Source organism: Phyllobates terribilis, unplaced genomic scaffold (assembly GCF_046119375.1).
Source record: "Phyllobates terribilis strain yellow unplaced genomic scaffold, ASM4611937v1 Scaffold_3__8_contigs__length_932513732, whole genome shotgun sequence".
Classification (NCBI taxonomy): Eukaryota; Metazoa; Chordata; class Amphibia; order Anura; family Dendrobatidae; genus Phyllobates; species Phyllobates terribilis.
In genome coordinates this window covers 503,416,641-503,430,827 of record NW_027362763.1, presented here as the reverse complement: position 1 = coordinate 503,430,827, position 14,187 = coordinate 503,416,641, and the positions used below count along the sequence as shown (strand labels likewise).

Sequence of the window (14,187 nt, the reverse complement as noted above, 5' to 3'; positions counted from 1 at the left end):
GCAACAGTTGATCAGCACTGGTGACGGATGTCTCATCCACATCAAACTGATATTGATGACCTATCTTAAGGCCACTAATATAAAATTTCTGGGCAACCACTTTAAGCTATGTGGAACTTACAGCAGTTAAAGAAGTTGCCCTCTACTTGGACAACCCCTTCTCATACCCCATGCTTGTCCCCGGTAAAATAAGTAAAAAAGCTCATACTCACCTCCTGTGCAGGCGCCATTTCACTCGCTCTCCACGGAACTCCAGTGCTGTTGTTGTGACACGTGACACCGACACCCAATCAATGCTGGCGTCACTGTCCCTGCCTCCCGTTAAATTGAACATGAAGAGGAAGTGAGAGATCAGCTGCAACCCCGACTTCCTCTTCTTGTTCAATTTGTCAGAAGGCGTGGACAGTGATGTCAGTGCTGGTTGGGCGTCAAGGTCACGTGTCATAACAATCGCAGGAGAGCCCTGGGACCACGAGAGATGACACCGCTGGAACGGCTCTAGCACAGGAAGTGAGTATAGGTTTTTTTATTTTATCGGGGCCAAGTGTGAGGTATGAGAAGGGGTTGTCCAAGTAGTAGACAACCCCTTTACGTTTTTAGAGTATGGATAGTATAATGACTAAACCTTAGTCTTCTGCAGATTATGGTGTACAGATATAGCAGAACTGAGTCTATTATTTTCCAAACAGAGCGATATGTTATCATCGGTTAACATGAACCTATGTTGTCTTGTTTGTGAGCATACACAACCACTGTTGGAGTTGTGTTACTGTTGAAACTACTGCAAGTTCATGGTGCACTAGTGGCACAGCTGTTTAAAAATCTGATAAATTCAACTCTGTTACATATCAGATGCAGGTCTTGGGATTAAAGGGAATCTGTCAGCCGGTTTTTGCTACCTCATCTAAGAGCAGCCTGATGTAGGCAAAGAGAAGCTGAAACCAAGAATGCATCACTTAGTTTACTGGGTGCAGTGGTTCTGACACAATCAGCATGTTTAGATTTAGCAATGCAGCAGAGCTGAGGAAGCTAACCCTGCCCACACCAGGCTCTGTATATACAAGGGCTAAAGACAGTGAGCAGTCTATCACAGGAAGGGGCATGTCAGATCAGCATGCATGTGTGCTGCTGTGTCCCAGCAATTATAATCTCCTGGTGCTAAAACAATCATTGCAAGCAAACAAAACCATGGACCTTGATAAGAGAGGCATTGCTCAAATCTGTGTTTTAACCCTTACAGCATACAGTCTTCAGGATAAATAGCAAAAAGCTGCTGACAGATTCCCTTTAAGCACATGTACTTTAAGAAGGATTTATTTATAGATCTCTTGTCTATGATATATAAATAACATATATCCTACCTATTGAACCAACTAGTAAAACAAGTCTATGTTATTTTTTGATATTTAAGCCAGGAGAATATCTTGATGTAGCGGGACAGGTGGAGCAGGTACCTGCAATGTCAGTTTTTACTGCGGAGCCCCAGCAGTCTATTCTGAACTGGTGAAGTATTTAGCTAAGGTACTAAAGCTCAGAGTTTAATTTGTGTTGCACTTTATAAAAGCATTGTTAGAATTTCTATATTGAGAAATTTATTGGAATTTTACAAATGCGCATAAACGGATTAATCACATTAGTGTAACCCAGTCATTAGGATAAAGGTCAAGAGCTATATTAACCACACTTATTACAGCTAATAAGAAAGTCTGCTTACCCTGTAAATCTGTCACTTTAAAAACACCCACTGCAATAAATTATTTAAAGAAAAACACCAAAACTAGTCCCTAATGTCTTATCAATATACACTGTATGTAGTGCAACGTATATGCGTTCAAATACTTACCAATCGCCATTTTCTTTCATTTTTGCCATCGTTTTGATACCATTCTCAACCACTTGATCACAATTCAGCATAGTTGACTCACATAGTGCTTTTTCAGAGTAAGTCAATGAGAGCCTAGTCTCTTAAACTCACATTGGAACGCAACTTCCAGTCAACATAGAATACACTGTGTAAGCCAAATTGCAATCAAATGTCTTAAAAGAGAATAGGAATGGAGCTGAAAATGGAAGAAGATTATTTAAACACATTCACACTGCACTGAATGTATATTGCTAAGGGATTAGGTAATATTTGTTTTTCTTGGAGTTCTTTTTTAATAAGTTAAATTGGTAGGAAGCATCTTAAAGCATTTCTATTTCAAAAGTTACCAATAAAACCAAGGCATCATTATAGTTTGAGTTTTGCTGTCCAAAAATTATCCCCAAAAATAACCATGATTTCACATGTAAAAGATGGTTCCCCAACACATGTTTTGACAATATACAGACTACATAACTGGACACTCAGAAATTTAGAAAAAGTTTAAAAGTTTGCCTCTCATAAAACCATTTCCTGTAATACCCTTTGCAATATAAGAGGGAAGAAAGAAATCGACTGTAAATAGAATTTAATGCCCACACAAGTCAGCTCAAGGTTTTTTGCTGTTTTTAAGTGTGATCATTTTTTCTCCCTAGTTAGCAGTGGATACAAATTGAAGATAATTAGAAGGTACATCATTATTCTATTTTTGGATCCACTATTTGTTCTTTGACAAAAAAAGTTCTAAAGTACTCAGTGACTGTAGCCTTATAATTTAAATTTGAGTTGGGAATGTCCATTGAACTTTTTTTTCCAAAACTCTCAGGGTAGGGAAGTGTTACACCTACTTAAATGTCAGAAACATTTTGGTACCAAAAAAACATGCATTTTTTTTCATGAAATTAGGTGCAAGAATCTTAGTGGAAACTTTTACTTTAAAGGGAAACTAAAATGCATATTTGTAAGACCAATAAAAACAGAGAAGGCTTTACAAGGTAAACACTGACTGACAATGGGTTTAAAATGCAGTTCAAATTACCTGTCACCACACTAGTATGAACAGCAGCCAGACCCACTTTTTCTGGATGCCTGCATGGAATTGGTCTCACAATAGCAGGCGAAATGAAAGAAGCTACTTGTTGGTACATCGCCCAAAAGTAAATCATCCAAAGTTGCCAAAGTTGCCAATATTATATTCTGTTTATTAAATAAACATGTAAGTAAAGGTTACAGTTCCCAACATGCGTCTGAGGAGGTACCACCCACTTGTTCAGGTGAAAAACAATTTTAACACTAGCCGCTGGTGCTTTTTTAGACTCTAACTACCTGTTGTATCAGGAAACAACACATGTACTTAGCCACAATGAACAGACTCAAAGACTATCTTTTTGCATTAATAGATTTGAGTGTGTGCACAGGTCATTGTGAAGGTATTGGGAACAGGGTCAGATGTAACATTACTTTTGTGAATGGTGAATCTTGTCTTTTCAGCTTTCTATAGGGGTCTTATCATTCACTGCAATCCTGCCTCTGATAATATAGAAACTGCTGTCATTTCTTCCTGGAAAAACAGTAACTAAGTGTCTGACTCTATGGATAGCACTGCACCCTAGCAGTACTTGGGTCCTGGGTTCAAACCAAGGACAACATCTGCAAGGAGTTTGTATATTCTCCACCTATTTCCTTCAAGTTCTCCAGTTTCCTCCCATATTCCAAATACATACTGATAGGGAATGTAGATTGTGAGCCCCAATGGGGACAGTGCCCATAATGTCTGTAAAGGGCTGTGGAATTAATGATGCTATATGAGTGAGTAATAAATAAACAATAAAGCCCTGGTGGCCAGTGTGAAAATTTCAAGATTATCCTTTTTTTTTTAATAAAGATCCGGTTTAAAAAACAACAAAGAAACATTTACAATTTTTTTGAATACACTTAACACAAAAACCTGATTTAAATAATATGTAGTTTTCTGATGATAGATCCCGTTAAGTGCTACCCAAGTCTTTACATAGGTACAAAGATTGCGATTATTTTAACACTTGACAGGCATAGTCTCTTGAACAGCAGAAAAGCAATGGTATACAGTGGTGGCCAAAAGTATTGGCACCCCTGCAATTCTGTCAGATAATACTCAGTTTCTTCCTGAAAATGATTGCAATCACAAATTCTTTGGTCTTATTATCTTCATTTAATTTGCTTGCAAGGAAAAAAACACAAAAGAGAATGAAGCAAAAATCAAATCATTGATCATTTCACACAAAACTCCAAAAATGGGCCAGACAAAAGTATTGGCACCCTCAGCCTAATACTTGGTTGCACAACCTTTAGTCAAAATAACTGCGAACAACCGCTTCCGGTAACCATCAATGAGTTTCTTGCAATGCTCTGCTGGAATTGTAGACCATTCTTCTTTGGCAAACTGCTCCAGGTCCCTGATATTTGAAGGGTGCCTTCTGCAAACTGCCATTTTGAGATCTCTCCACAGGTGTTCTATGGGATTCAGGTCTGGACTCATTGCTGGCCACCTTAGAAGTCTCCAGTGCTTTCTCTCAAACCATTTTATAGTGCTTTTGGAAGTGTGTTTTGGGTCATTGTCCTGCTGGAAGACCCATGACCTCTGAGGTAGACCCAGCTTTCTCACACTGGGCCCTACATTATGCTGCAAAATTTGTTGGTAGTCTTCAGACTTCATAATTCCATGCACACGGTCAAGCAGTCCAGTGCCAGAGGCAGCAAAGCAACCCCAAAACATCAGGAAACCTCCGCCATGTTTGACTGTAGGGACCGTGTTCTTTTCTTTGAATGCCTCTTTTTTTTCCCTGTACACTCTATGTTGATGCTTTTTGCCAAAAAGCTCTACTTTTGTCTCATCTGACCAGAGAACATTCTTCCAAAACGTTTTAGGCGTTCTCAGGTAAGTTTTGGCAAACTCCAGCCTGGCTTTTTTATGTCTCGGGGTAAGAAGTGGGGTCTTCCTCGGTATCCTACCATACAGTCCCTTTTCATTCAGACGCCGACGGATAGTACGGGTTGACACTGTTGTACCCTCGAGCAGCTTGAACTTGTTTGGATGTTAGCCAAGGTTTTTTATCCACCATCCGCACAATCTTGCGTTGAAATGTCTAGTCAATTTTTCTTTTCCGTCCACATCTAGGGAGGTTTGCCACAGTGCCATGGGCTTTAAACTTCTTGATGACACTGCGCATGGAAGACACAGGAACATTCAGGTCTTTGGAGATGGACTTGTAGCCTTGAGATTGCTCATGCTTCCTCACAATTTGGTTTCTCAAGTCCTCAGACAGTTCTTTGGTCTTCTTTCTTTTCTCCATGCTCAATGTAGTACACACAAGGACACAGGACAGAGGTTGAGTCAACTTTAATCCATGTTAACTGGCTGCAAGTGTGATTTAGTTATTGCCAATACCTGTTAGGTGCGACAGGTAAGTTACAGGTGCTGTTAATTACACGAATTAGAGAAGCATCACATGATTTTTCAAACAGTGCCAATACTTTTGTCCACCCCCTTTTTTAGGTTTGGTGTGGAATTGTATCCAATTTGGCTTTAGGACAATTCTTTTTGTGTTTTTTCATTGAAGACAAATTAAATGAACATAATAATACCAAAGAATTTGTGATTGCAATCATTTTCAGGAAGAAACTGAGTATTATCTGACAGAATTGCAGGGGTGCCAATACTTTTGGCCACCACTGTATGTACTCAGTGCGGAAATCCCAAACAATTCTGTAGAAAAATCTGCATGACTTACAATGAAAGGGCTTAATCCACACAGTATTTCTATTTACTACCTGCAGCAATATTGAACATACTTTTCCATATTACAGATTACTCATTATTTGATGTTTTTTTTTCTGCTGGATATATGAAATACTCAATGTCAGCAAATTCTGTCCATGCCTAAATCCTAACAGATCCCTGAATGCATGAACGTGGCCTGTATTTTACATTTTGTAAGTATATAATAATTGTGATCTAAATATCATATCTCAGGCCTTATTTTATTGTCTTCAAACCAAGATATGAAATGGTAATTTCTATTCCCAGTCTTTATAATACCTCAATAAATATGGCGCACTGTGATCTACCAGACACAGACGTACAACCACCTGGGCGCATTCATCCATAGACAGGTGGCATACAATGGAAACATCTGCAGGATCATCCAACAGTAGCATGTTACAACGTAATAACAATATCATCTTCCAAAAGATTCAGTATTGAACAAAATGAATCCATCTAACCTTTCTGATGCTACAGAATAATCTGCAGATCAACCAATGAAATGTGATAATTGTATATATCTTAATACAAATACTGTAATGTCAAGAGAGAATCACATTCGCCTCACTTATATATACAGTATGTGCAGTAAGAACAAGTAAAAATTTAATTATTTAAAGAAGACCTAAAAGTCAATTACATGTCTAAGGGATTAACTGTTTGTTGTCTGATTGTGGAATATGATGAGTTTGATAGTAAAAATCTTTTCTTGTTCATTACAATTACATTCTGCAAAGATCAATGGCAGCCAAAGAGTTTTAGACTGTAGATTGGCCAGAAGTACTTCACTAAAACAGGACTGAAGAGAAAAAAAAAACAAGAACCATCAAACTGAAATTTCTCAATGAGATTGACCAGAAAATGTTTACACCAGATACACATTATAAGGCGGTATTTGGTGCATAGAATCTGCAGAAAGGAATATTACAGGGAATCTGTCACTAGATTTTTGCTACCTCATCTGAGAGCAGCATAATGTAGGAAAAGAGACCCTGATTCCAGTGATGTATCACTTAGTTTACTGGGTGCAGTAGTTTTGACACAATCAGAGTTTTTAGATGTAGCAGAGCTCAGAAAGCTAACCCCACCCACACAAGGCTCTGTATGTACATAGTCTATTGACAATGAGCTGCTTATCAGAGGAGCAGGGCTCACATGACTTGCGGTCCGAGAACTGAATCTCCTGGTGATAAAACCTTCATTGTATGGAAACAACAGTACCCAGCCTAATAAGTGACACATCACTGATATCTGTGTTTCAGTTGCAAAATTATGCTGTCCTCGGATTACATAGCAAAAACCTGCTGACAGATTCCCTTTAAGGGTAACGTGGCACATTTGTTGCAAAAAGTTAACTGTTCATACCTTAAAGAATAACTGCTGTTTTAATTTGTATTTCTTAAATCAATAGTACACATGAAGATTATCAACTTTGTAATGTATCTTTTCAAAGCAATCTTTCTCTTCCATGATTGCCCTTTCATTCTCAATTCCTGGCAAAATCTGGATTCAGTGAAGAAAGATTTTCCTATTGCTGAGATAGGAAATGACAGTTGTTGCTTTTAAAATTTTATGGAGAGGTGAGGAGGAGGGAGGATCTAGAGATAGACACTTGTATTCTGCTGCAAGTTGTCTTATAATAAGATGTACAGTTTTCCATAGAACTTTATGAGCACCAACTGTCTTCTCCTATCTCAGGAATGGGAAAGGTCTGTATTCACTGAAGTTAATCGACGTCTTCAAACAGAGGCTGGACAGACATCTGTCTTAATGGACTTAATGGACTTAATTCACTGAAGTCAATGGACGTCTTCAAACAGAGGCTGGACAGACATCTGTCTGAGATGATTTAGTGAATCCTGCTTTGAGCAGGGGGTTGGACCAGATGACCCAGGAGGTCCCCTCCAACTCTACCATTCTATGATTCTATGATTCTATGATTCTATGATTCTATGAAGTTATATTTTACTTCCAAATTGAGAATTTTGAGAATGAAACATCAGTTCAGGGGGAGAAAGAAGCAGATTTCTCTGCTAAAATATGTTGCAAACTTTATTATTTTCACATGTACTATTGATTTATTAAATTAAAATGAAAATGATGGTTACTCTTTAAGGTTTGTGACAATCCATGCCCATGCTGCAGAAACAGTTTTATTCAGATCTTTTCAACAAATCTGCAGCAAATAACTTATTATGAGATTTTATTTTCAACCACGATAACATGCTGAGTATAGATAATAGAAATATTCTGATACAGCACCAATAAAGTCCACAGCAATTTACGTTTTAGAAAGTACGGTACACACTGAACAAAAATAAATCAGACAGCAAAGTGAACAAGATCAGTTAAAATCACATTATATTGATTATTTTTAAAATAGTATACAGGAAACTATCTTACTTAAAACCGCACATATATCTACAGGTGCTTCTCACAAAAATAGAATATCAAAGTACAAATCGTCCCGCAAAAATAAGCCCTCACATAGCCATATTGACAGAAAAATAAAAACGGTATGGCTCTGGGAACAAGGGGAGCAAAAAATGAAACAGCAAAAACGAAAAATGCTTCTGTCATTAAGGGGTTAATATGCTTGGCTACAGCACTCTGTGAACAGCCAGCATCATTAGCAATGACCGTTTGTGGCTTACCCTCCTTGTGGAATGTGTCAATGACTGCCTTCTGGACATCTGTCAAGTCAGCAGTCATCTCCATGATTGTGGAGCCTACTGAAACAGACTAAGAGACCATTTTAAATGCAACGGAAACCTTTGCAGGTGTTTTTTTGTTAATTATTGTAATTTGCTGAGATAATGACTTTTGTGTTTTCATTGGCTCTAAGCCATAATCATCAACATTAACAGAAATAAACACTTGAAATAGATCACTCTGTTTGTAATGACTCTATATAATATATGAGTTTCACTTTTTGTATTGAAGAACTGAAATAAATTAACTTTTTGATGATATTCTAATTTAGTGAGAAGCTCTTGTATATTACAGGAGCGAATAGTAGAAAGGAGTAATTACAGAAAAATTAATGAGTCTGTGGGAGGAGATGACGTCATCTGTCCTCCCTGCTTGACATGTACAGTCACTATGGAACGCAACTCAGCATCAACTGGATTAGTCACACAGTGGGAAGACTTCCATGCAGTAAAGGCACAACATGAGCCCTAAACAAAGAAAGCCACCAGAAGAATGATCAGGTCACTTCTTTTAATCTCTTTGTGGCTTTCAATGGCTGAAGCAGTTAAAAAGAATATCACAGACTCTGAACATATGCACAGCAAGTAATTTTGGCATTACAGTGCATATATTCATTCTTTTAGCATTTTAAGCCCCTTTTCAGGTGGCTTTCAGGCAGAATCTGCCCGGATAAGATGTTGTGTGCACATTCCCATACTGAGTACTTCTCAGAATGGATACTATTTGTAAATGGATGGCTAAATATTGTTGGTTACATTGTCCTAGACTTTTTATACCAATAGTAGAGCAGGAGCGCTACTTTCAATCAAGATTAGGGTGCCAAGGTGAGGTAGGAAATGTGCGCTTATTAAATTGGAGAATGTGCACGGAAATCTCTAAATTCTGATGTCATTAACCCATGTGCCATTGTGCTTCATTGTGCCTCGAGCTTGTTCCCCAAACTGGGATATCGGCATCCTTTTCTGTGCTCATTACCCAACAGAGGTCCCTTGTGGATTTTGATTATATATTTATACGATATATATATATATATATATATATATATATATATATATATATATATATATATATATATATACAGTATACATATACATATATATATATATATATATATATATATATACTGTGCATATATACTTTAGTGTTCACACCTATAGGGTGATTTGTAACAGCATAGCTGTATCTTGGATCCAATATGTATTTGACAGTCTTTTCTTTAATTCTTCCTTTCTACATTCTAATAATAAATAGATAAATAGATAGATGAATAGCTCTAGACAGAAATATATGTATAGATAGATAGCAATAGATAGATACATAGATAGATAGATACATGGATAGATAGATAGATAGATAGATAGATAGATAGATAGATAGAGGTGTCAACAGTTTTGTATATACTACTTTAGAAGTAAGCAATAAAATGTGATTTTAATGGTTAGTAGTGACTATGTTAGACATGTTTTTATTAGGTACCCTCTTTATTATTATCTCATTCTTTAAGGTTGTGAACCAGGTGAGACTATAAGAAGTGTGGTAGACAGAAATGAGGGAGTAAACTTTAAGGGGTACAACATTATGGAAAGCTAGGAGTCAAAATGACAAGTTTAAATTGAATTCTAAAGTGAATGGGCAACCAGTGCAGTGATTGGGGCAGAGCAGGAGACACAAAGAGGAGCCTCTATGCAGCATTCAGAATAGATCAAGATAGAATAAGGAGAGGGGAAAGTTTAGAGATGGAAAACCGGTTAGTAATCAGTCACAGTAATCAAGGCAAGAATGAATCAGAGAGACTAAAAGGGTTTGGGCTATTTTGACAATAAGTAAAGTACTGATTTAGGAAATGTGATTCAATATCAGTAGTTATATATAACCTCAGGGCGTGCTGTCTAGAAGTCATTCTAGTACCACATGCAAAATGTAAATGTAAATCCATAGATAACATACAGTACATTGATACTGTTACAGAAAAATGTAGCTACATTAGCAAATAACAACGTTGCATAAAAATGACATTAAATTTACACATTTACACAAATAATATGGCCAGCTTACTAAAGACATTATATGGTTAACCTTTTCTATGCATTTATTCTATCAAAATGCTAAAGGAGCATCCTTCCTTCACAGTTCACTGTCCATAATAAGGTAGAAATTAAAACTTAAGGCAACATTTGCCTGCACTGATAAATTATAGATTTGCTGCCAACTAGTGGTCTCTTTTGGGAATGTAGAAACTTCATAGAAACTACTTTTGTGTGGTTTCTTTAATCATAGTCTCTTTAATATAGTTATGATTGTTGCTGTCACCATTTGATCAGAAATATTTATTTTTTATATCCTCGCTAACAAACATTTATGCCATCCTGCCCTTTTCAAGACTTTACAATAAACATGATATCCAGATGAGAAAACACCTTCCTAAGCATTGCATTGTTTCAGGGAATCATAATTCACGTGAAGGTTGTTTTCCTATGAAAACATAAAGTATTGACTACTTCGGGCCAATAAAAAAATGCTTTTAAAGCCGTGTGAGTGCAACACTGCAAACAAAAGGACATTGGCACAAATCCCAGCCTTATTCTACTCAATGCAACTCTGCTCCTTTTGGACTGTAAATTAATTAATCACGCCAATGTAACAAAGGCTTCTATGATAAACATGTAGAGATGGTAAAAAGAAATGACGGAGAGCGTACAATAAGGTCACAGTGCGATTTCCACCCTACTGCTAGCTACAATGAAGAACACTAACATCATATAGAAGACAGTGCAAAGCTGTACTAAGTGAGTTATAGTATGATCAATGGTCACTGGATCTGCCAAATTATACAAATTGCCATAAACTTGTCAAGCCTGGCAGAAGAATACAGAACATACCCCTTGGGTATTCACTTTTTCTTTAATACCAAGGCAATTGACTAATATTTACAAGTTTTCACAGATGTTTAATGTTCTCCAGCCACAATAAATGGTCTGTTTAAATAACAGAACTATACTTAACATTGCACCAAATCCTTATAATAAGGGATCCCATAGAACAAAGCATGATTGCATAGCATGGGACATGTCCTCCCTTCATACCCATCTTCTCCATATCTGCTCTGTGCCATTCATTCTCTTCTAACTAGGAGCTCATTCATTCATCTCTATGCAAATCAGCGAACACCTCTGCCATGCTATAGGTTACCCTTGAACTGCCAGTTTAGTCTGCACCACTGGGTGACAGCTTTCAAGGGCTTGTGGAATCCTCCTCACTGCTTCCAAATTCCACTTCTATTAACAGTGGGCAAATGAGGCTTGGCAGTGTCTGGAGGATTAACTATTTGTTGTCTGATTGTGGAAGTGAGGTGGTATTCCATTCCATTCTAAAAAGATCAATGACAATCAAAGTGTTTTAGGACACACAATAATCTAAAAGGGCAAATTGCACCAAACAGCCCAGTAAATGCACAGAACTGCTCTCAATGTTTCCATGCCACTTGGCACAGTGCAGAAAGCAAAAAGCCAGGGTGTCACTTACCAGTTGCATCCCACAGATAAAAATCAGTGTGCACCTGCCGCTGCAAAAACCCATGGTTTCCAAAATCCTGATGTCCAATACTCCTCAGCAGTTTCCTCCCAGGGAAGTCAAACAGCAAGTGTCTTGTGCTGGTCTCTGAGCACGGATAGGCATTAGGACCTAGGAGGTGACCTGCAGCCCCAGCATACCTTTACTGCTAGCAGGAGGACCAGTCTGGGCTTTGGAGTGGGACACAAGAGGCTGCTGATCTCTCCAGCTGCTCCTCACATATCCCAGGGCTGGAGGCAGCTGACAGAAGAAGCAGAAGCCTGGCAACATGTCATTCCCTGCATGCTGCAAGCAATGAGAGAGCTCCTGAGCCTGGATCACAAGCAGCAGAGGAGGGATGCTCTCATCTACACAAGGGGAAGGAGGAGGTGTGAGGAGAAGAGGAGGAGGAGGGCTACAGGGGGGAATCCTCTCGCCATTTCTTCACCACCTCTTTCTCCTCCTCGCCTTGGCAGTATGGTCATCTGATAGACAGTTCACCCTCTGCCATTCACACATCTGCTCTGGAGATCCACAGGGAGATTCTCAAATCATCAACCTCGTGGAGAGGTCTTCAAAGCTTGGTGTGTGCTGACACAGACAGAAACAGGAAACTTTGTGACACAGGAGTTGTTTAATAAATACCAATATATCATACAGTAAGTACAGTGTAGAAAGGTAAGGGCTGGCAATGTGCAGAATGAGGCTGTGTGACATGCACTGCAGTAGTGCTCTTTCCTTGTAGTTAAGATGCTGTCTGCAGCCACTCTCATGGTGATTATAGAGAATTGTATTACTGAAATTTTTGCATTAGCAGAATAGCTACCACAGCATATAGGATCTAAACTTTGCAAAGATGCATGTCTCTGTTGCTAAAAGGGTTATCTGTTTTTGTAGCAAATTGTGGCCAGGATTAACAATGCTATAAAGTAACAAATTAAGTAGACATTACTTTTCTATTGATGCCTCTGCAGCTCCAGGATTGCCTCTGCCCTGTAAGATATATTTAAAGGGAATATGTCACCTGGTTTTTGCTCCCTCATCTGAGAGCATTGTAATGTAGGGAAAGAAACCCTGTTTCCAGCGATGTATCACTTAGTTTACTGGGTGGAACAGTTATGACTAGTGATGAGCGAGCATGTTCGCCACTGCTCTGTACTCGCTTGAGCATCTCAGTACTCGAGATGCTCGGAGCTCGCCGAGTACTTGTGAGATGCTCGAGCGGATGCTCGGGTCTCCTCCCTGCATGTTTGGCCCTATTTAGAGCGCCAATCAACATGCAGGGATTGCCTGCCACTCACTGTAATGCCGCAGCCATGTTGGTTGTGGCATTACAGTGATTGCCCAAATCGATGTGAACAGTGCTCAGTGAAACATGAAAAGCCGGGAATTCAGCAGCCGCATACAGTTATAACATCGGTACCCGAAAATTTAGAACAGAAAGGATAGAGCATCACGCGTAGATTAGATAGATAGAAACATGTCAGTCACATATATAATAAGTACAGTGACAGTGTTGGTTACTGTACTTGTCATTAAGTGTTAAAATAAAGGATTTATTAAAAAAAAAATTGGCGTGGGGTTCCTCGTAATTTTAGTCTCTAGCGGAGGTTAAGCAGACGGCTGGGGCAGATGTTTGAAGCTTGGGAAGGGGGTAATACCCACGGAGCTTCCCAGGCTACTAATATCAGCCCCCAGCTGAATACCTAGCCTTTACTAGCTATTAAAATGGGGGACCCCAAAAAAATATGATGTGCCGTCCCCCTATTTTAATAGCTAGCAAAGGCTATGCAGACAGCTGGGGGCTGATATTAATAGCCCAGGAAGGGTACCATGAATATTGGCCCCCTCCCAGACTAGAAACACCAGCCGTCAGCCGCCCCAGAAATGGCGCATCCATAGGATGTGCCAATTCTAGCACTTAGCCTCGCTCTTCCCACTGCCCTGTAGCGGTGGCAGTGGGGTCATAGGGCTGGGGTTAATGTCAGCTTTTAATGCCAGCTGACATCAAGCGCTGGTTAGACGCCCCCATTACTGATCCCATAGTGAATGTAAGTGAAAAAAAACACCAACACCCAGACTAAAATCTTTTAATTGAAATAAACACAAAATACAATATGCTAAATTAAACTCCACTTACCATTACGCTCATTCCAGCCGAAGCCAATGTCTCCTGCAATAAAAGTAAAATAATAAACCAATCTCATCCTTACCTTTCCATGGTTCCCAGGACAGCTTCAGCTCTGCTACATTGACATGACAG

The 14,187-nt window shown here is 38.8% G+C and overlaps 1 protein-coding gene across 1 annotated transcript in view; it reads right to left on the bottom strand.

The window, feature by feature from the left end:
* NKAIN2 (sodium/potassium transporting ATPase interacting 2) overlaps window positions 1-12,335 on the bottom strand; it is a 1,575,235-nt gene extending 1,562,900 nt beyond the window's left edge. The window contains exon 1 of the mRNA XM_073676010.1: window positions 11,898-12,335. Coding sequence (XP_073532111.1) covers window positions 11,898-11,951 — 54 coding nt within the window. The 5' untranslated portion in view covers window positions 11,952-12,335. The remainder of the gene's footprint in view (window positions 1-11,897) is intronic.
* Window positions 12,336-14,187: the final 1,852 nt, after the last annotated feature.